We start from the raw sequence: 17,335 nt of genomic DNA on the forward strand, positions 1-17,335 counted from the left end.
GAAAATTTTTGACACACATTTTATATACCGTCTACAAATGTGCCAGTCTGTAATTGCCAGTATAATCAATACACTGATTACTGTACAGTGTACATTATTGATTACATCATGTAAGCACTATTTTTGTTTCCTCGTACTAACATTGGTTGCTAGCCAGTGTTATGATCCAGGTTAGTTTGATAGGTGTAAAGTGCTTTTATATCTTAGTTTAATTTGCATTTCTTTTGGTTATCAATGAGGCTATGCTTTTTCATTTTCCATGTTTCATGACTTTTATGAATAGCCTATTATGGGCCTTTGTTCATTTTTCTATTGGGTTATTTAATCTTTTGTTTTTGTTAGAACTTTTTATAGATATAAATACTGTGGTTTCCAATTTGATTAATTTGTGGGAATTTTCCTGATATTCCTGTTCAATTTCAATCCTATTACCCTAGTTCCTTCCAGGAGGTACTTTGTGCCGAGGAAAAACCAATGAATGTGATGTTCCAGAATATTGCAACGGTTCTTCTCAGTTCTGTCAGCCAGATGTTTTTATTCAGAATGGCTATCCTTGCCAGAATAACAAAGCCTATTGTTACAATGGCATGTGCCAATATTATGATGCTCAGTGTCAAGTCATCTTTGGCTCAAGTAAGATATTTTATTTATATTGATTGCTTTGATTTTATTTTTTTGTTTTAGTTTTTGTTAAAAATGGAAAACAAACATTATTGCTAAAATTGAAGTTCTCCCGTTTCCTCTCTCCTATCATGTCTCCCTCTTTCCTTCTCTGTAGGCAATCATGGTCATGAATTTGATGTGTCCAAGTTCAGTTGGTGATTTTTGTTTTTATAATACTTTCTCACCTCTCTATCCTGTGTATATTAACATTATATGTATACATATATATGCACAGTATTGTATTCTAGATTTAATAAATTCATGTAAATAGTATGGGGACATACATATGGGTCTTCTATTTTAGTTGTTCACTCAAAATGTTTTTGCAATCCATCTGTATTGCTATATTTAGATCATAGAGCATTAAAGTATTCTATTATATAAATGGAATCCATTCTTTTCCTAGTAGTATTTAATATATTTTTTATTGTGTCTCTTTTTAAATATTTCATTTTTATCAAAGTTATACATACAGTAAAGAGCCAAACCATTTACAAGATTTTATGAAAAAGTAAAGTGTGCCTCCACATAATAGCCCCATCCCTTAAGGCAACCATTTTTACCTTTTCTTGCTGATTTCTAGTCGATTACTTTGTTACTTGCTCCAGGTCTTTAGATAATTTCTTGGTAATGCTACTTTTTGATTTTTCCATTCTAGGTATTAACTGTTAATTTTTCACTGTGGAGGATGAGAATTTAATTTCTTACCTTCTCTTCTCTCAACACTTGCCAGCTCTCATCCTACTCATGCTCATTTTTCATTCTCCATCCTCTTAATATGGATTAATTACAATTTTAGGTAGAGCAGTGTTGACTGTTGTGATGTTGTAATTTATAACAAACCAAAAAAAAATTGGTCTTTGTCCAGTTCCTGGCATGAGCTCCTAAAACCCTTGGAATTTCCCAAGTAATGAGAGCTGTAAAAGTGTCTTTTGTTATGTCAATGCAGTGACTTTTGGAAAGCCCCTCAGTGACTTAAGGATGGGGCTGGTTGCCAGGGAACTAACCCTGTGATTAGTTGGAACTTTCAGTTCCCTCACCTCTGGGACTGGAGATTGCCGTACTCACAAGTGGCCAGTGATTTAATCAATCATGCCTATGTAATGAAGCCTCCATGAAAACCCAAAAGGACAGGGTTTCGAGAGCTTCTGGCTTGGTGAACAAGTGGAGATGCAGGGAGAGTGTCACACTTGGCAGGGCCTGGAACCTCCAAGCCCCTGTCTCTATACCTTGCCCTATGCATCTCTTCCATCTGGCTGTTCCTGAGTTATATTCTTTGATAATACACCAGTAATCTAGTGAGTAAAATGTTTCTCTGAGTTCTGTGAGCCGCTCTAGCAAATTAATCAAACCCAAGGAGGGGGTCATGGGAACCTTGATCTGTTAGGGTCGGAGGAGAGAAGACTAAGCATGAAATGGGACTTCATTTATGTTAGTCAGGTCATGGGATACAGTGGTAGAGATCTGTGAACTTCTGATATATTTTGCAGGAATGGACAGGTTACTGCAGACCAAAAAAGTACTTACAGATAGGCATTTTAGAGAAGCAAATGCTATTATTTAGCAAGTATATTATCTTTGTAGAGGCCTGCAAAAAAGTCTAGGACGACCGAAGGAACCACATTACTGGGGGGGGCCTTGTTATTAATTTAGTCACTTTTTCCTAATATAAATGTGAGTGTGAGCATGTGCTTTGCTAGAGTTATTGCCATGTGACATTTATTCTGTGCAAGTATTCTGCATCCATTTTTAGATTACTTGATCCTCTACCTCTTTTTTCTTCCAACTCCTTTCACCACATATCCATTTTCTTGTAAACTGAACAACGTAGTATCAGGTGTGTAAGACAGACACATGAATTTCCATTATTAGATAGAATGTACTGCCAAAATGGCTTCAAAATATTTCCAAATAAAATATTTTTAGGAATATATAATTAAGTGGAAAAATCAAACATTAAGTGGTACATATATAAAATATAAGAAAACAAGAATGGATTGATACTTTATTAGCTGTCATGGCTGTTTTTCAATGTAATTAATACCTAAAGTAAGCATCCATATATGGTAAGTTAAAAAAAATAATACCTGGAAGTGTTTTCACCAGCCCTCCCAGGCTGATCTAACCAGGGGTACAGTAGACCTGTGTTTGAGAGCAATGAGAATTAATATGCTGAAAGTGCTACCATGCTGTGCATGGTTTTTAATTTCATCATGGTTAATAATTTCATCTTGTTTAATGACACTTCTTAGAGGACTTGAGTGCTCGAGTCTAGGCTAACTTTTAAGTACCATCTAAGCTTTATTTTCACATTTTGTTGTTAATTATAAAATGTGGAACAAAATGTTTTATCTGTAGGTCCTGAAACCTTTTCAGAGGTGTTGAGGCAGTTTATCCAGGCGTGTGGACTGTCGTAGGGAATACTTTTATTTCTGAATCAGATTGCCATAACTTAAAAAAATTTTTTCTAAAATTTTGATTTTATTGGAGTATAGTTGATTTACAATGTTATGTTAGTTTCAGGTGTAGAAAAAAAATTTTTTTGATGTTACAGAAGCCAAGGCTGCTCCAAGGGATTGTTTCATTGATGTGAATTCCAAAGGTGACAGATTTGGCAATTGTGGTTTCTCTGGCAATGAATACAAGAAGTGTGCCACTGGGTAAGTGGAGGCAAGAGTATAAAAGAATATGAAAGACTGTAAGATCAGTCATCTTTAGTATCTTTTACAGCTCCTTGTGACTGCCGACTGTCTCCCCCTTAAACATCTAACTTTTCAAACTTAGAATTTTGTAACACATGACTTCAGAGAGATTCTGAATAGGAAGGGTAAAATTATTCATACCTTTTGACATTATCTGTCTAAAAATATAATGATTTTTAGAATGTTACTTTTGTTTATCCTGTTCTACAATAAGAAGCCCAAATAAACACTCTTCTCCCTCTTCCTTTCATTAAAAGATTATGCTGCTAAATCCATACGTAAAGGTATCTGCAGAATTAATTCTGGACTTCATCATTTTCTTCTGGCTCCATATAATTTGAAAGTGACAAATAAAAAGCCTCTTTTGTTTCTATAACATTTGCACATTGTAAAAAAATTAGTATTATTACAAAAATATAAACAAAAGTCATCCATAATCTCTGTCTGTATGTATTCACTAATTTCAGTGTATGTCTTCCCTTTTTTTGTTGTTTCTGTGCACTATACATACACACACTAACATTTTGCATAATTGGAATTATTCTATAATACTGTGCTTCTCTTCTACTCACTTCACCTTCTACTCTGCCAATTAGGCTAAGCAACTGAGGTAAAACAGTGCTTACTAAGAAGAAATAACAACCGTGACCTCCGTGTTCCGAAATCCAACAGACATCTTTAGGTCTTCATGCTTCTGGACCTCTCAGTAGCATTCAACTATGTTGACCATTTTCTCCTTGAAGACACCCCTTTCCTTGGCTTTTGTGTAGAATGTTCTTCTAGTATTTTTTTCTGTTTCCGGGTGCTCCTTTAATGTATTTATTTGTAGGCTCATCTTTCTCTACTGAGCCATTAAATGTGAAATACTTCAGCTCTACTGGTCTACAAGTCGTCCTCTGCCACAGGGCCTTGGCACGTGCTGTTCCTTCTGCCTGGCATGCTCTCCTCTCTGCCATTTTAAGTATAACTTCTCTAAGAAAGACTTCCTCAACTTCCTTAACAGGGTCAGATGTCCCTCTTATAGATGTTCTTAATGCTGTGTGCTTTTATTTTTTTAATGTTAGCCAAATTATGTTGTTCTAATTCTTTACAAATTAGTTATCCACATAAAGTATATTTCACAGAATATTTAGAATATACCTTTCTTGATATATAAAACAGAGTAGGTTGAAGGAAGTTAGAAAAACAAGAAAGTATTTCAAAAGAGGGTATGAACATAACTTGTTTTGACTACCTTGTACAGTCTCAAAACTAGTTGTAGATATAAGTTCTCTTGCATTTATATAGCACTCTTTTTCTGGGGAAGTCAAACTATTATTCTTAATAAATTTTTAGTATATTTAAATTGCACAGGAAGGTTATGTCCAAACCATTGCCTTAGCAAGAATAATCACTTAAAAACGATACTGCCTTAGAAAAGATATTGGGTCGGCCAAGAAGTTCGTTCGGTTTTAAGTAAAACTAAAAGACACATTTTAAATTTTCACGAAGAACTTTATTGAACAACATATTCACTGACCGAATGAACTTTTTGGCCAGTCCAATAGATAGTGTAATAGGTAATTTTCCAGATAAAGGGAAGGTCAGATACAAAACCAGTTATAGGCACAGCATTTTCAAGATTCTTTTATGGTGTTTAGAAAAGACCAAGGAGGGCTCTGTCCTGCACTTGGAGGAATTGGACCCATCTTGGCTAACATAATTAGGCTAAATCAAAATGAGAAAAGTAGCAATTTGAAAGTTGAAGGAAGGATGAACTGGTTAAAAAATTGTGTTTCTCTTTCATTGAATTTGATGTGTTGTATTTTCCTTACTGTTCAGTTCATAATATTTTCTAAGTTACACTGTGATTTCTCCTTTGACTCATGTGTTATTAAAAGTGTATTGCTAATTTCCAAATATTTGGGAATATTCTGGTTATCTGATTGTTTTTGATTTCTAGTTTAATTCCATTGAGAACATACTCTCTATGATTTCAGTTCTTTTCAATTTATTGAGATGGGAATTAGTGTCCAGCATATGGTCTATTTTGGTGAATGTTCCATGTTCAATTAAAAAGAAAAGTGTATCTTGCAGTTGTTGGATATATTATTCTACAAATGTCAAGTTAATTAATGGTCTTGTTCAAATCTTGTATATTTTGGGTGTGTGTGTGTTTATCTGTTTACCCTTCAGTTTCTGAGAGAGGTGTGTTAAAGTCCCCAGCTGTGATTATGACGTTGTCTATTTCTTTTAGTCCTATAAATTTTTGCTGTATGTGTTTTGAAGTGTGTTCTTCAGTGCTTATGTTATTAGGTGCATACACATTTAGGATTGTTATGTCTTCTGGAAGAACTGATCCTTTCATTGCTACCAAATTTAATACTTCGGAATTTTTTTTTGTAGTATTTGTCTCATAAAACATCTCATTTGTTTAAGTGACCATCTGGTCACCACCCTTGTCACTACACTGTAAAGTCCATTCTGTGTTTAACATAGTGCCTGGCACATTGTCATAGTAAGTGCCTATTAACTGTTTGTTGAATGAATGAAGGAACAGATGATATATCTAATGGGTGGAATTAGTGTAACTAATTGAATGAGCTGAGCTAAACCTTGGGATAAGTGGATTGATGCAGACCTGGAAGGGGCTTGCTACATATGCCTTATCCTTGTCCTTAGCCTGGTCCCGTTTCCATACTTTTATGAATATCTTAATGAAAATATAGCAACTACATTTACAAAACTTAAATTACTGGGTAGCTGATTTGAAAAGCATTTTATAATAGTAATATAAGGATAATGTAATATAGTCATTAGGAATACACATTTGAAGTTAGACTCTGGGTTTGAATACTGCTTTAACCACTTAAGATCTCTGAGACTTTGGACAAGTTACTTCGCTTACATACTTCATTTTTCTCTTCTGTAAAATGGGAATAATAATTGTACCTATTTCTAAGTGTTGTTTTAAAGACTGAATGAGTTGGTGGATGTTAATACTAAGAAGAGTACCTGGTTCATTGTAGGACTTACCATCATCATCATCATCACCCTCTTTATAATCATCCCCATCATAGAAAATGCATAAAATCTAGAAAAGTCTCAAGAAACTGGTCACATATGGTCCTGTCATCCAGAGATACTGTTAAATTTTTATTGTTATTTCCTTCTCATGTGTATTCATAAGCATATAAATATGTATCATACACATGTATATATATGCATATGTGTACTCAGAGACCCACATCTGTGTGTATAAACAAAATTGCATAGTATGATTTATACTGTTTTATAAGTTGATGTATTTACTTTCCACTCTATTAAGGGCATTTATAGGATATACCCAGCTTCTTTTAACCATTTCCTTATGTTAGAAATGTAAGTTGTTTCCAGTAATTAGTTTTTTTGAAAAAGGCTGTGATAAATACAGTTTAAGTATTTATGTCTCTGATTGTTTCTTTAGTAGGTTTTTCTCAAAAGAAAATGGAAGATAGTTTTAAAGGCTCTTCATGGATGCTTCTAAATTGGTCTTCAAAACGTTTGACTGATTTATACTTCCACTACCCCCTCATCAATGTCAGAGTATTGTCTTAAGAAATACTTTTCCAATTTGTTACATCAAATAGATATTTCATTCTTGCTTTGAATGAATTTGTAAATACTTATTTAATTTCTTGTTGTTGTTTTTCAAAAATGTTTAAAGGGATATAGAGAAAATGTGTTTTCTACTCTTACTCTCTTTTTCCCTCTTCCCACCCTGCTCTTCAAGTGTGTCTTTGAGCCTCTTGTCTGCCTTTCCAGAGTTCATTATGCACATATACACTCCTGGTTCCCACCCGACTCCCACCCCCTGCTGTGCACATTGTCTTGTTCCATTTCACCAAAAGAGCTGTCCTCTCTTTCAGAACATAGATGGTGTCGTCTTTTTAAACTATTTATTTATTTACACTTTTTATATTTTTATACAATTTTTAAGGGTTCCTTTCCATTTACATTTATTACAAAATATTGGCTATATTCCCCATGTTGTATTGTACAAATACATCCTTGAGCCATTCTTAACACTCAATAGTTTGTTAAACTTTTTAAATGAAAAGTTTTAAATACACAGAGAAGTAGAAAGAATAGTATGATGAACACACATATATCCTAGATTAAAACATTGTTAATGTTTTATCATATTTACCTTGTCTAGATTTTGCTGAACCATTTTTAAGTAAATTATCAGCACTATGATGCGTCACTCCTAAATTCTTGAGTATTCATCTCCAACATATAAGCCCGTTCTCAATACTGTTATCATACCTAACAAAATTAAGAGTTTCCTAATGTCATGTAATCCCTGGTCAATATTTACATTTCTCCAATTGTCCATGTCCTCAAATTGTCTTTCATAGCTGTTTTTTTTTTCCACATCAGGACTCACCAAGGTTCACACATTGAATTTAGTTGTCATGTCACTTAAGGCACTTTTTAAAAAAAAATTAATTAATTTTATTTTTGGCTGCGTTGGGTCTTCGTTGCTGTGAGCAGGCTTTCTCTAGTTGCGGTGAGCCAGGGCTACTCTTTGTTGCGGTGTGCGGGCTTCTCATTGAGGTGGCTTCTCTTTTTTTTTTTTTTTTTTTTGAGGTGGCTTCTCTTGTTGGGGAGCACGGGCTCTAGGCACATGGGCTCAGTAGTTGTGGCTTGCGGGCTCTAGAGCGCAGGCTGAGTAGTTGTGATGCACCAACTTAGTTGCTCAGCAGCATGTGGGATCTTCCCGGACCAGGGCTCGAACCTGTGTTCCCTGCATTGGCAGGCAGATTCTTAACCACTGTGCCACCAGGGAAGCCCCACTTAAGTCACTTTTAATCTAAAATATTCTTCTTCAGTTTATTTATTTTTTTCTTTTCAATGACAGTGACCTGAGGAAATGACTGGGCCAGTGGTCTTTTAGGGTGGCCCATGTTCTGGATTTGTTTGGTAGTTTCTTCTCAACATTGCTTAACTTGTGTCTTTATTCCTTGAATTTTCTATACATCAGAAGTTAAATCTAAAGTCTTAATTAGATTCAGGTTAAACATTTTGAATACTTCATAAGTATTTGAATACTTCGTAAGTGGTAGATGATGTCAAGGAGGCACATAATTCTGGATTGTCTTATTATTACTGTTACTAAGTGGCAATGACCAGATCTTGCTCTTGTAAAGTTAGGTCTTTGCCACTGCAACTATCAAGTAATATGTGGAGTGATGATTTTGTATCGCATAAATATCCAGTTCCCCACCAGTGTTTCACCTCATGGTTTAAGCGTGCATTGATGATCCTTGCCTGAAGCAGTTATTCTATTGGTGCTTGCAATATAATTTTTATTACTATAACAATGAGCATCTCTTAGCTTTGTTGGCTGTTTGCATTTCTTATTTTGTGAATTGCCTATTTGCATCTTTGCTAATTTTTTTCTGTTGAAGTGACTATCCTTTTAATGATTTGTGACAGTTTTCTTTTAATATGTTAAGAGTATTTTCCTTTTACTTCTTAATATGTCACTAAGACTATACATGAGACATTAAGTATATCATAGCAGCATGAATTTTGGTAGGTTCCAGTAGATGCTAACTGAGATCTTCTTTCTTCTATGCTTGGTTTTAGAGGTTTTCATATCTAATTTCAACTAATTATGTGAGATAGGCATCATTATTCAGCTCTTGTTTTTCAGATGAAGAAACTGAACTTAAGAAAGTTTAAGCACTTTACTCAGGTTACCTCGTGAATAAATGGTGACATAAGAATAAATGTAAAGATGAGACAAAATAACTAACTCTTAAGTGAAGGATGGAAGGAAGAGATGGCTTAATAGCAGCATGTGTGAAAAGTAAATAAGGGTGTTAGCTGAGGATAAATTCAAGGACATCAATAATGTAATGTAGTTACCATAAGAGCTACTGTCATCCTGGGCTTCATAGAAGTACAGTATCTAGAATAAAGGAAATGACAGTTCACCTTGTTCTTTGCTTGTCAGGCTGTAGCGGAAATTTCATGTTTTACTCCGAGCACTGTGCTTCAAGAGGGAGGGCGACAAACTAGAACATATTTAGAGGAGAGCTTCCTTATTGCATGAGAAATGATTGTAGACTATTGTCCTGTGAAGTAAGTAATTAGGACCTACGTGATAATTGTCCTAAAAAGCTGCCATGTGGAGGAAAGAAAAGACATTATCTGTGTGGTCTCCTGTCGAAGATCTGGGACCAATGAGGAAAAGTTATAGGGAGAAAGATTTTAACTCAAGAAGTAAAAGATATGATAGCTGGTATGAGAATATTCAGGAGGTGATGAATTAGAGGAATTGGAAAACAATATCCTATAATGACTTGGCAGTGATAGCATAGGGAAGATTTAAGAATAGGGTAGGTGCTTGGATCAAAAGACAATCAATTAGGACTTCCCTCATGGCACAGTGGTTAAGAATCTGCCTGCTAATGCAGGGGACACGGGTTCGAGCCCTGGTCCGGGAAGATCCCACATGCCGTGGAGCAACTAAGCCCGTGCGCCACAACTGCTGAGCCCGCGTGCCACAACTACTGAAGCCCGTGCTCCTAGAGCCCGTGCTCCGCAGCAAAAGAAGCCACCGCAGTGAGTGGTACCCTACTAATTTGCATCTTTGCATCCACTTACCTGTTCTCTGCCATATTTAAAGAGAGCTACTTTGATCTCTGTTGCTTTCACACACGTTTTCTGTTGAGATTCCCTTTAGCTAAACAGCAATATACTCCCTGCCTATATACTAAAAATATATAATTTTTCTTTTGTATCTACACTGGATGCATTGTAGTTTGCGTTATTTCTCTATCTTTCCAGGAATGCTTTGTGTGGAAAGCTTCAGTGTGAGAATGTACAAGAAATGCCTGTATTTGGAATTGTGCCTGCTATTATTCAGACTCCTGGGAGAGGCACCAAGTGTTGGGGTGTGGATTTCCAGCTTGGGTCAGATGTTCCCGATCCTGGCATGGTGAATGAAGGCACCAGATGTGGCGTTGGAAAGGTAATCATTATGTTTTCTAAAACAAAGTAAAATTTTAAAAATGAAAAAAATCATTATATAAAGCCAGTGGTTCTTTACTGGGTATAAAAGAAATCTCTGTTTATTGTAGGGATTTGGGAAAATAGAAAGCTACCAAGAATAAAAATAAGAACAGCTATACCTCCTGATGATTTATAGCCATATAATGCTTTGTTTTTTTAAAAAAAATTTTATTGCAGTATAGTTGATTTACAATGCTGTGTTAGTTTCATGTAATGCTTTTTTTAACTTCAGAAATGATCAGTTTTCATCATGGTCACTGGATCTGCTTAGATTAGAGTATTCATTATCTGCATCTCATTGGATAATTTCCACAATTTCATTAAAGAAACTTCTGCATCCATTAAAAAAAAAAAAAGAACAGCTATAATTCTATTATCCCGATTTCTTCATTGGGGTCATATATTATAACCTGTGTTTTCTATGTTGTAATATACTGGGTATATCCCCGCCTCCCCATCAATGTGCTATAATTTATTAGCCAGGCTGCTATTACTGGGATTTCCAGGATTTTGTGTGAGTGTGCGTGTGTGTGTGTGTGTGTGTGTGCATGCATCCGTGTCTTTGTACTAGAAATGTCATAACGCTTGTCCTGCCCATGCATCCTGCTACCCTGGCCACAGCTGTTTGGATCCAGTGTGAGCCAAGAGTTAGCTGCTGACTTACTACCAGCGGTCCCGGATGACAGGAGCTAGGCCTAATTCCTTTTTTGGGGGGGAATATATAAGTAAAGAAAGGTAGTTAAGAGTAGTGCTGCAACTACGAATTCTTTGAGAGATAGCATGATGTAGGAGGAGGGCTAGAAGGGTTATGGCGAGCTTAAGCTATATACAAGAGACGGAGAGAGCAGGATTGTTGAACAAGTTGAAGAAACCAACTCATGGGAGAATAGAGGAGGAGAGAGCGAACACAATCAATTGATTATGGGACAAATGAAAAAGACAGAGGGACCCACAAGTTACCTCAGTTTCTACCAAGTTTTCAGTTCCAATTCTGTTGCCCCTCACTTCTTACCAAAAAGACCCTGGTATTCTTGTGCCTGCCCTTGCCACGCCGTAAACTCAACTGCTGCAGGTACTATAAACAATGCTGAGGTAAATGGCTTTCTAAAAAATTTCACAAAATCCTAATTATTTTCTGAGGTTAAATTACTATAAGGGGGTGTGTACTTTTAAGGTTTTAGATATAGTTTTGCCAAATTTCTCTTTAGAAAAGTATTTATTAGTTTATCTTCTAAGCAGTTTTCAATAATAAATGTTTTAACTCTCTATATCCTAGTCAGGATTAGGTGCTATTGTTTTTAAACTTTCATTTGGTAATTTTCTTTTTACTCTTTCTCGATTATTAGTGATGTTGAATTTTTTTGTCTCCATATATTTATTCCTTCTTTTGTGATTTGCTTGTCGATGTTATTTGTTCATTTAAAAATTGATGTGTTTTTCTTATTGATTTTAAAGAACTTTAACATATGTCATATAAGATGTCATGTAATACATGTAATATGTTTGCCCAGTTATTACTTGCCTCTTCCTTTTGTTTTTAGTATTTTTTTGCCATGTTTACAATTTTATGTAAACAAATCTATTATTCCTTTCCTTTATGGTTTCCAACTTTACTTATATGTTTTACAAGACTTTCTTAGTATAGTTTCAGAGCATTATTTTCTAGTAGATTTTTAATTTTTTTTTAATACTTAACTCTTTAATCCAGGGGAATATGGAGTGTATAGTATGAGGTTGGCATTCTTCTTTTTTTCCTTTTTCCTTTTTCCTTTTATTCATTCAGAGATGATGACTATATGCTGATTTCTAATGTTGCTTTTTTTCAGAATGGTTTGTTATTTGCCTTCACCTCAATTATAATCTCTCTTTTAATTTGAAATCTTATTTAAATTACTTATTAAATTTTTACATACGCTTGGGCTTGATTTCTGCTTTTTCTCTTAATGTCCACTGACTGGTCTGACTACTCATGTGTCAGTATTGCCTTCTTTTAGTTTTTGTCAGTTTTATATTTTTATCATCTGGTCATACAAATGCCCCATCATTCTTTTTTCCTAATTTTCTTGGCTATTAATATTCATTTATTATTCCAGATGAACTTGAGATCATTTTGTCAAGGTGCAAAAAAAAGTTTTTAAATAAAAGCTCTTTGGAATTTTAGTTGGGATCAAATCAAATTTATGAATTTGTAATGGGGAAAAGTGACATCTTTACATTATTCAGTCTTCCCATAGAAGAACATGGTATGTCTCTCGATTTTCTGGAGGGTCTTATTTTAAAGATTTAGTTATAAAGGTCCTTTTTATTTTTTGTTAGTTTTATTCCTAGGTATTTTATATTTTTATTGTTATTATGAATAGCCTCTTATTATGTTTTCTAAGTTGTTATGTTACATTTTCTAATTGGTGTTTATTGATAAGAGAGACTGGTTTGTTTATATTTTTACTGGCTATTATTGATATTCAGAAAAATATATTCACTTGTATATATTTATTTTGTTACCAGCCATATACTTAGTGTCACATATTTTTATTGTTGATTGTATTAAAATTTTCTAGGTAAACAATCATCTGTAAATGATAGAAAGTTGATTTCCTTTCTGATACTTACAATTTGGATTTATTTTCTTATGTAATTGCAATGGTAGAGCTTTCAGGATAATTTTAAATACTAATGATAATAGTGTACTTCTTTGTCTTCTCCCTAACTTGACTGGGAATGCATCTAGCCTTCCAAGGTTATATATGATTTTGGCTATTGGCTTGGGGTAGGTAGTATTTTTCATTTAATGGAGAATCGTTTTAGTTGTGATTAGTAAGAATAAAAGAACAAATAGATTAAAAATTTTATAAGTAGTTTTTTCAACGGCTATTTAAATAATCACTACATATTTTCCTTTGACTTATTAATGTGCTGGGTTATATTGATAAATTCCTCGACATTAAATTGTCTTTATAAATTGTCTTTACATTCCAGGAGCAAATACTGGTAATGTAGATTTATTCCTGGATTCTGTGTGCTGGTGAATATACTTTTATATTTCTGAAGCTGTATACTTATGCTTTTTTAATTTATGAAATTTTACTCTGTGGATTATAGTCAGTACTCTTAAATCTCACAGAAACTGAGCTAAGACTGAATTAAAGCATAGCAGGAAATTTACTGATTCAAACCACAGAATCAAATAAAGAGCTCTGGAACCCAGAATCTGAGATAATGTCCCTGTGGTTCTTTTCCTGTATCTTTCATTTCTGCTTCTCCCTTGTTGGTCCCCTCTCCGCCCACCCCCGCCAAGCCCAGCTTTATTGAGATACAATCAATATATAACATTGTGTAAGTTTAAGGTATACAATGTGATGATTTGATACACATATATATTGTGAAATAATTACCACGATAAGGTTAGTTAACACATCTATCACCTCATAAATAGAACTTTTTTTGTGGTGAGAACGTTTAAAATTTATTCTCTTATTACCAACTTTCAAGTATATAATACAGTATTGTTCACTATAATCACCATGCTGAATATTAGATCCTCAGGACTTGTTCATCTTATAACTGGAAGTTTGTACCCTTTGACCAGTGTCTCCCCATTTCTCCCCTTCCCTGGCCCCTGGCAACCACCCTTCCACTCTCTGTTTCTGAGTTCAGCTTTTTAAAAGATTCCACATATAAGTGAGATCATATGGTATTTTTCTTTCTCTATCAGACTTATTTCTCTTAGTCTGAATGCCCTGAAGGTCCATCCATGTTGTTGCAAATGGCAGGATTGGTTGTTCGGGAATGTGTTGTTTAATTTCCATATTTTTGTGAATTTTCCAGTTTTCTTTCTGTTACTGATTTCTAATTATACCACTGTGGTCAAGATAGAGACCAGATGGGATTTTGATCTTCTTAAGTCTTGCTCTGTGGCCCAGCATATGATTTATCCTGTGGAATGGATACATACAGAATATGTATGTACAGAATACATACCAAATATGTATTCTGCTGCTGTTGCATGGATTGTTTTGTCTATGTCTTTTGGTCCGTTTTGGTCTGTAGTGTTCTTCAGGTCTGTTTCCTTATTACATTTCTGTCTGGGTCATCCATCCAATATTGAAACTGAAGTCCCCTATACTATTATTGTATTGTTGTCTATTTCTCCCTTTAGTTCTGTTCTTATTTGCATTAAATATTAGATGCTCCAATGTAGGGTGTATATATACTTATAATTGTTATACCCTCTTGATGAATTGACCCCTTTATCACTACGTAGTGACCTTCTTTGTCTCTTGTGATTGATTTTGACTGAAAGTCTATTATATGTGATATAAGTGTAGCTACTTCTGCTTTCTTTTGGTTACCATTTGCATAGAATATCTTTTTCCATCTCTTTACTTTCAACCTATGTACGTCCTTAAAGCGAAAGTGAGCCTCTTGTTGGCAACATATTGTTAGATCTTGGTTTTTTAATCCATTCAGCCACTTTGTGTCTTTTGATATGGGAATTTAGTTCATTTATGTTTAAAGTATTTAATTATTGATAGGTAAAGACCTACTGACTGTCAGTTTGTTAAGTGTTTGTTGACTGTTTTTTAGTTCTTTTGCCACTCTCTGTCTTCTTTTGTGATTTTTTTTTGTAGTACATGTTTTAATTCCTTTCTCTTTATCTTTTGTGTTTAAGTTTTTTCCCTTTGTGGTTACCATGAGGCTTACATAAAATATTTTATAACTATAACAGTCTATTTTAAGCTGATAACAACTTACCTTCAATTGTATACACAGCTCTACACTTTCACTTCTCCTTTCCTTGTATTTTATGCTATTGATGTCATACTTTACATCTTTTTATATTGTGCATCCATTAACAAATTATTGTACGTATAGTTATTTTTCATCATTTTTTCTTCCATTTTTATTGAGATATAATTGATGTACAGCACTGTATACGTTTAGGGTGTACAGCATAATAGTTTGACTTACATACATCATGAAATGATTATCACAGTAAGTTTAGTGAATATCCATCATCTCATATAGATACAAAATTAAAGAAATATTTTCTTCTTATGATGAGAACTCTTAGGGTTTACTCTTATAACAACTTTCATTTGTAACACGCAGCAGTGTTCATTACATTAATCGTGTTGTACATTCATCCCTAGTACTTACTTATCTTATAACTGGAAGTTTGTACCTTTTGACCCCCTTCATCCAGTTCTCTCTCTCCCGAACCCCACCTGTGGTAACCACAAATCTGATCTCTTTTTCTATGAGTTAGTCTGTTTGTGATTTGAAGTATAGTTGACCTACAAAACTATGTTAGTTCCTAGCGCACAACATGGTGATGCGATATTTTCAATTGTTACGAAATTATCAGCATGATAACTCTGGTTACCAACTGTCACCATACAAAGATATTATGTTATTATTGACTATATTCCCCATGCTGTACATTTCATTCCCATGCCCCATTTGGAGTTTGTGTCTCTTAATTTCCCTCACTTATTTCACTCATTCCGCCACCTTCTTCCCCTCTGGCAACCACCTATTTGTTCTCTTTATCAGTGACTCTTTCTACTTTGTTATGTTTGTTCATTTGTTTTGGTTTTTAGATTCCACATATAAGTAAAATCATATGGTATTCGTCTTTCTCTGTCTGAGTTATTTCACTTAGCATAATACCCTCTGGGTCCATCCACGTTGTTGCAACATTCTTATGGCTGAGTAATATTTCATTGTGTGCATGTGTATGTGTGCGTGTGTGTGCATATGAACATAGGGGTGCATATATCTTTTTAAATTAGTGTTTTTGTTTTATTTGTAAAACTACCCAGAAGTTTCACTTCTGGGTCATATAATAGTTCTATTTTTAATTTTTTGAGGGACCTCCATATTGTTTTCCATAGCAGCTGCACCAATTTATATTCTCACCAACAGTGCACAGGAGTTCCTTTTTCTCTACATCCTTGGCAACACTTGTCATTTATTGTCTTTTTGATAATAGCTATTCTAACAGGTGTGAGGTAATATCTCATTGTGGTTTTGATTTGCCCATTTCCCTGATGATTAGTGATGCCTGTTGGCTATCTGTATGTCTTCTTTGGAAAAATGTCTATTCAGATTCTCTTCTTATTTTTAAATCAGATGGTTTGTTTTTTGGATGTTGAGTTATATGAGTTTTGTGTGTATGTGTGTGTATTTTGGATAATTTACCCCTTATCAGATATATCATTTGCAAATATCTCTTAGTGTCCTTTCATTTCAACTTGAAGAAGTCTCTTTATCATTTCTTGTAAGGCAGGTCTAGTGGTGATGAAATCCTCTAGCTTTGTTTGTCTGGGAATGTCTTTAACTTTCCATTTCAGAAGGACAGGTTAGTACTCGTGGTTGGCAATTTTCTTCACTCAGTACATTGAATATATCATCTCACTCTCTCTTGGCTTGCAAGGTTTCTTTAGAAAAATCCACTGATAGCCATACTGGGCTGCTGGTGGATTTCCCTAATATGTGATGAGTCATTTTTCTCTTGCTACTTTTAAAATTCTCTCCTTGTCTTTAACTTTTAACATTTTGATTATTGATTATAATGTGTCTCAGAGCAATCTTCTTTGGGTTAATCTTGCTTGGGGTCCTGTGAGCTTCCTGTACCTGAATGTCCATATTCTCCCCAGGTTTCAGAAGTTTTCTGCTATTAATTCTTTTTTTAAAAATTTTTGGCTGCATTTGGTCTTCGTTGCTGTGTGCAGGCTTTCTCTAGTTGCGGCGAGTGGAGGCTACTCTTTGTTACAGTGCGTGGGCTTCTCATTGCGGTGGCTTGCTATGGAGCACGGGCTCTAGGCACACGGGCTTCAGTAGTTGTGGTGAGTGGGCTCAGTAGTTGTGGCTCGCGGGCTCTAGAGTGCAAGCTCAGTAGTTGTGGCTCACAGGCTCTAGAGTGC

The 17,335-nt window shown here is 34.8% G+C and overlaps 1 protein-coding gene across 2 annotated transcripts in view; it reads left to right on the plus strand.

Annotated features, from left to right (window-relative positions):
- ADAM9 (ADAM metallopeptidase domain 9) overlaps window positions 1-17,335 on the plus strand; it is a 101,101-nt gene that overhangs the window by 59,121 nt on the left and 24,645 nt on the right. For both annotated transcript variants that reach the window (XM_082444151.1, XM_082444152.1), the window contains 3 exons: window positions 438-633; window positions 3,218-3,323; window positions 10,185-10,368. In XM_082444151.1, coding sequence (XP_082300277.1) covers window positions 438-633; window positions 3,218-3,323; window positions 10,185-10,368 — 486 coding nt within the window. The remainder of the gene's footprint in view (window positions 1-437; window positions 634-3,217; window positions 3,324-10,184; window positions 10,369-17,335) is intronic.

Source organism: Balaenoptera physalus (genome assembly GCF_965194825.1).
Source record: "Balaenoptera physalus genome assembly, chromosome: 21".
NCBI classification, from domain to species: domain Eukaryota; kingdom Metazoa; phylum Chordata; class Mammalia; order Artiodactyla; family Balaenopteridae; genus Balaenoptera; species Balaenoptera physalus.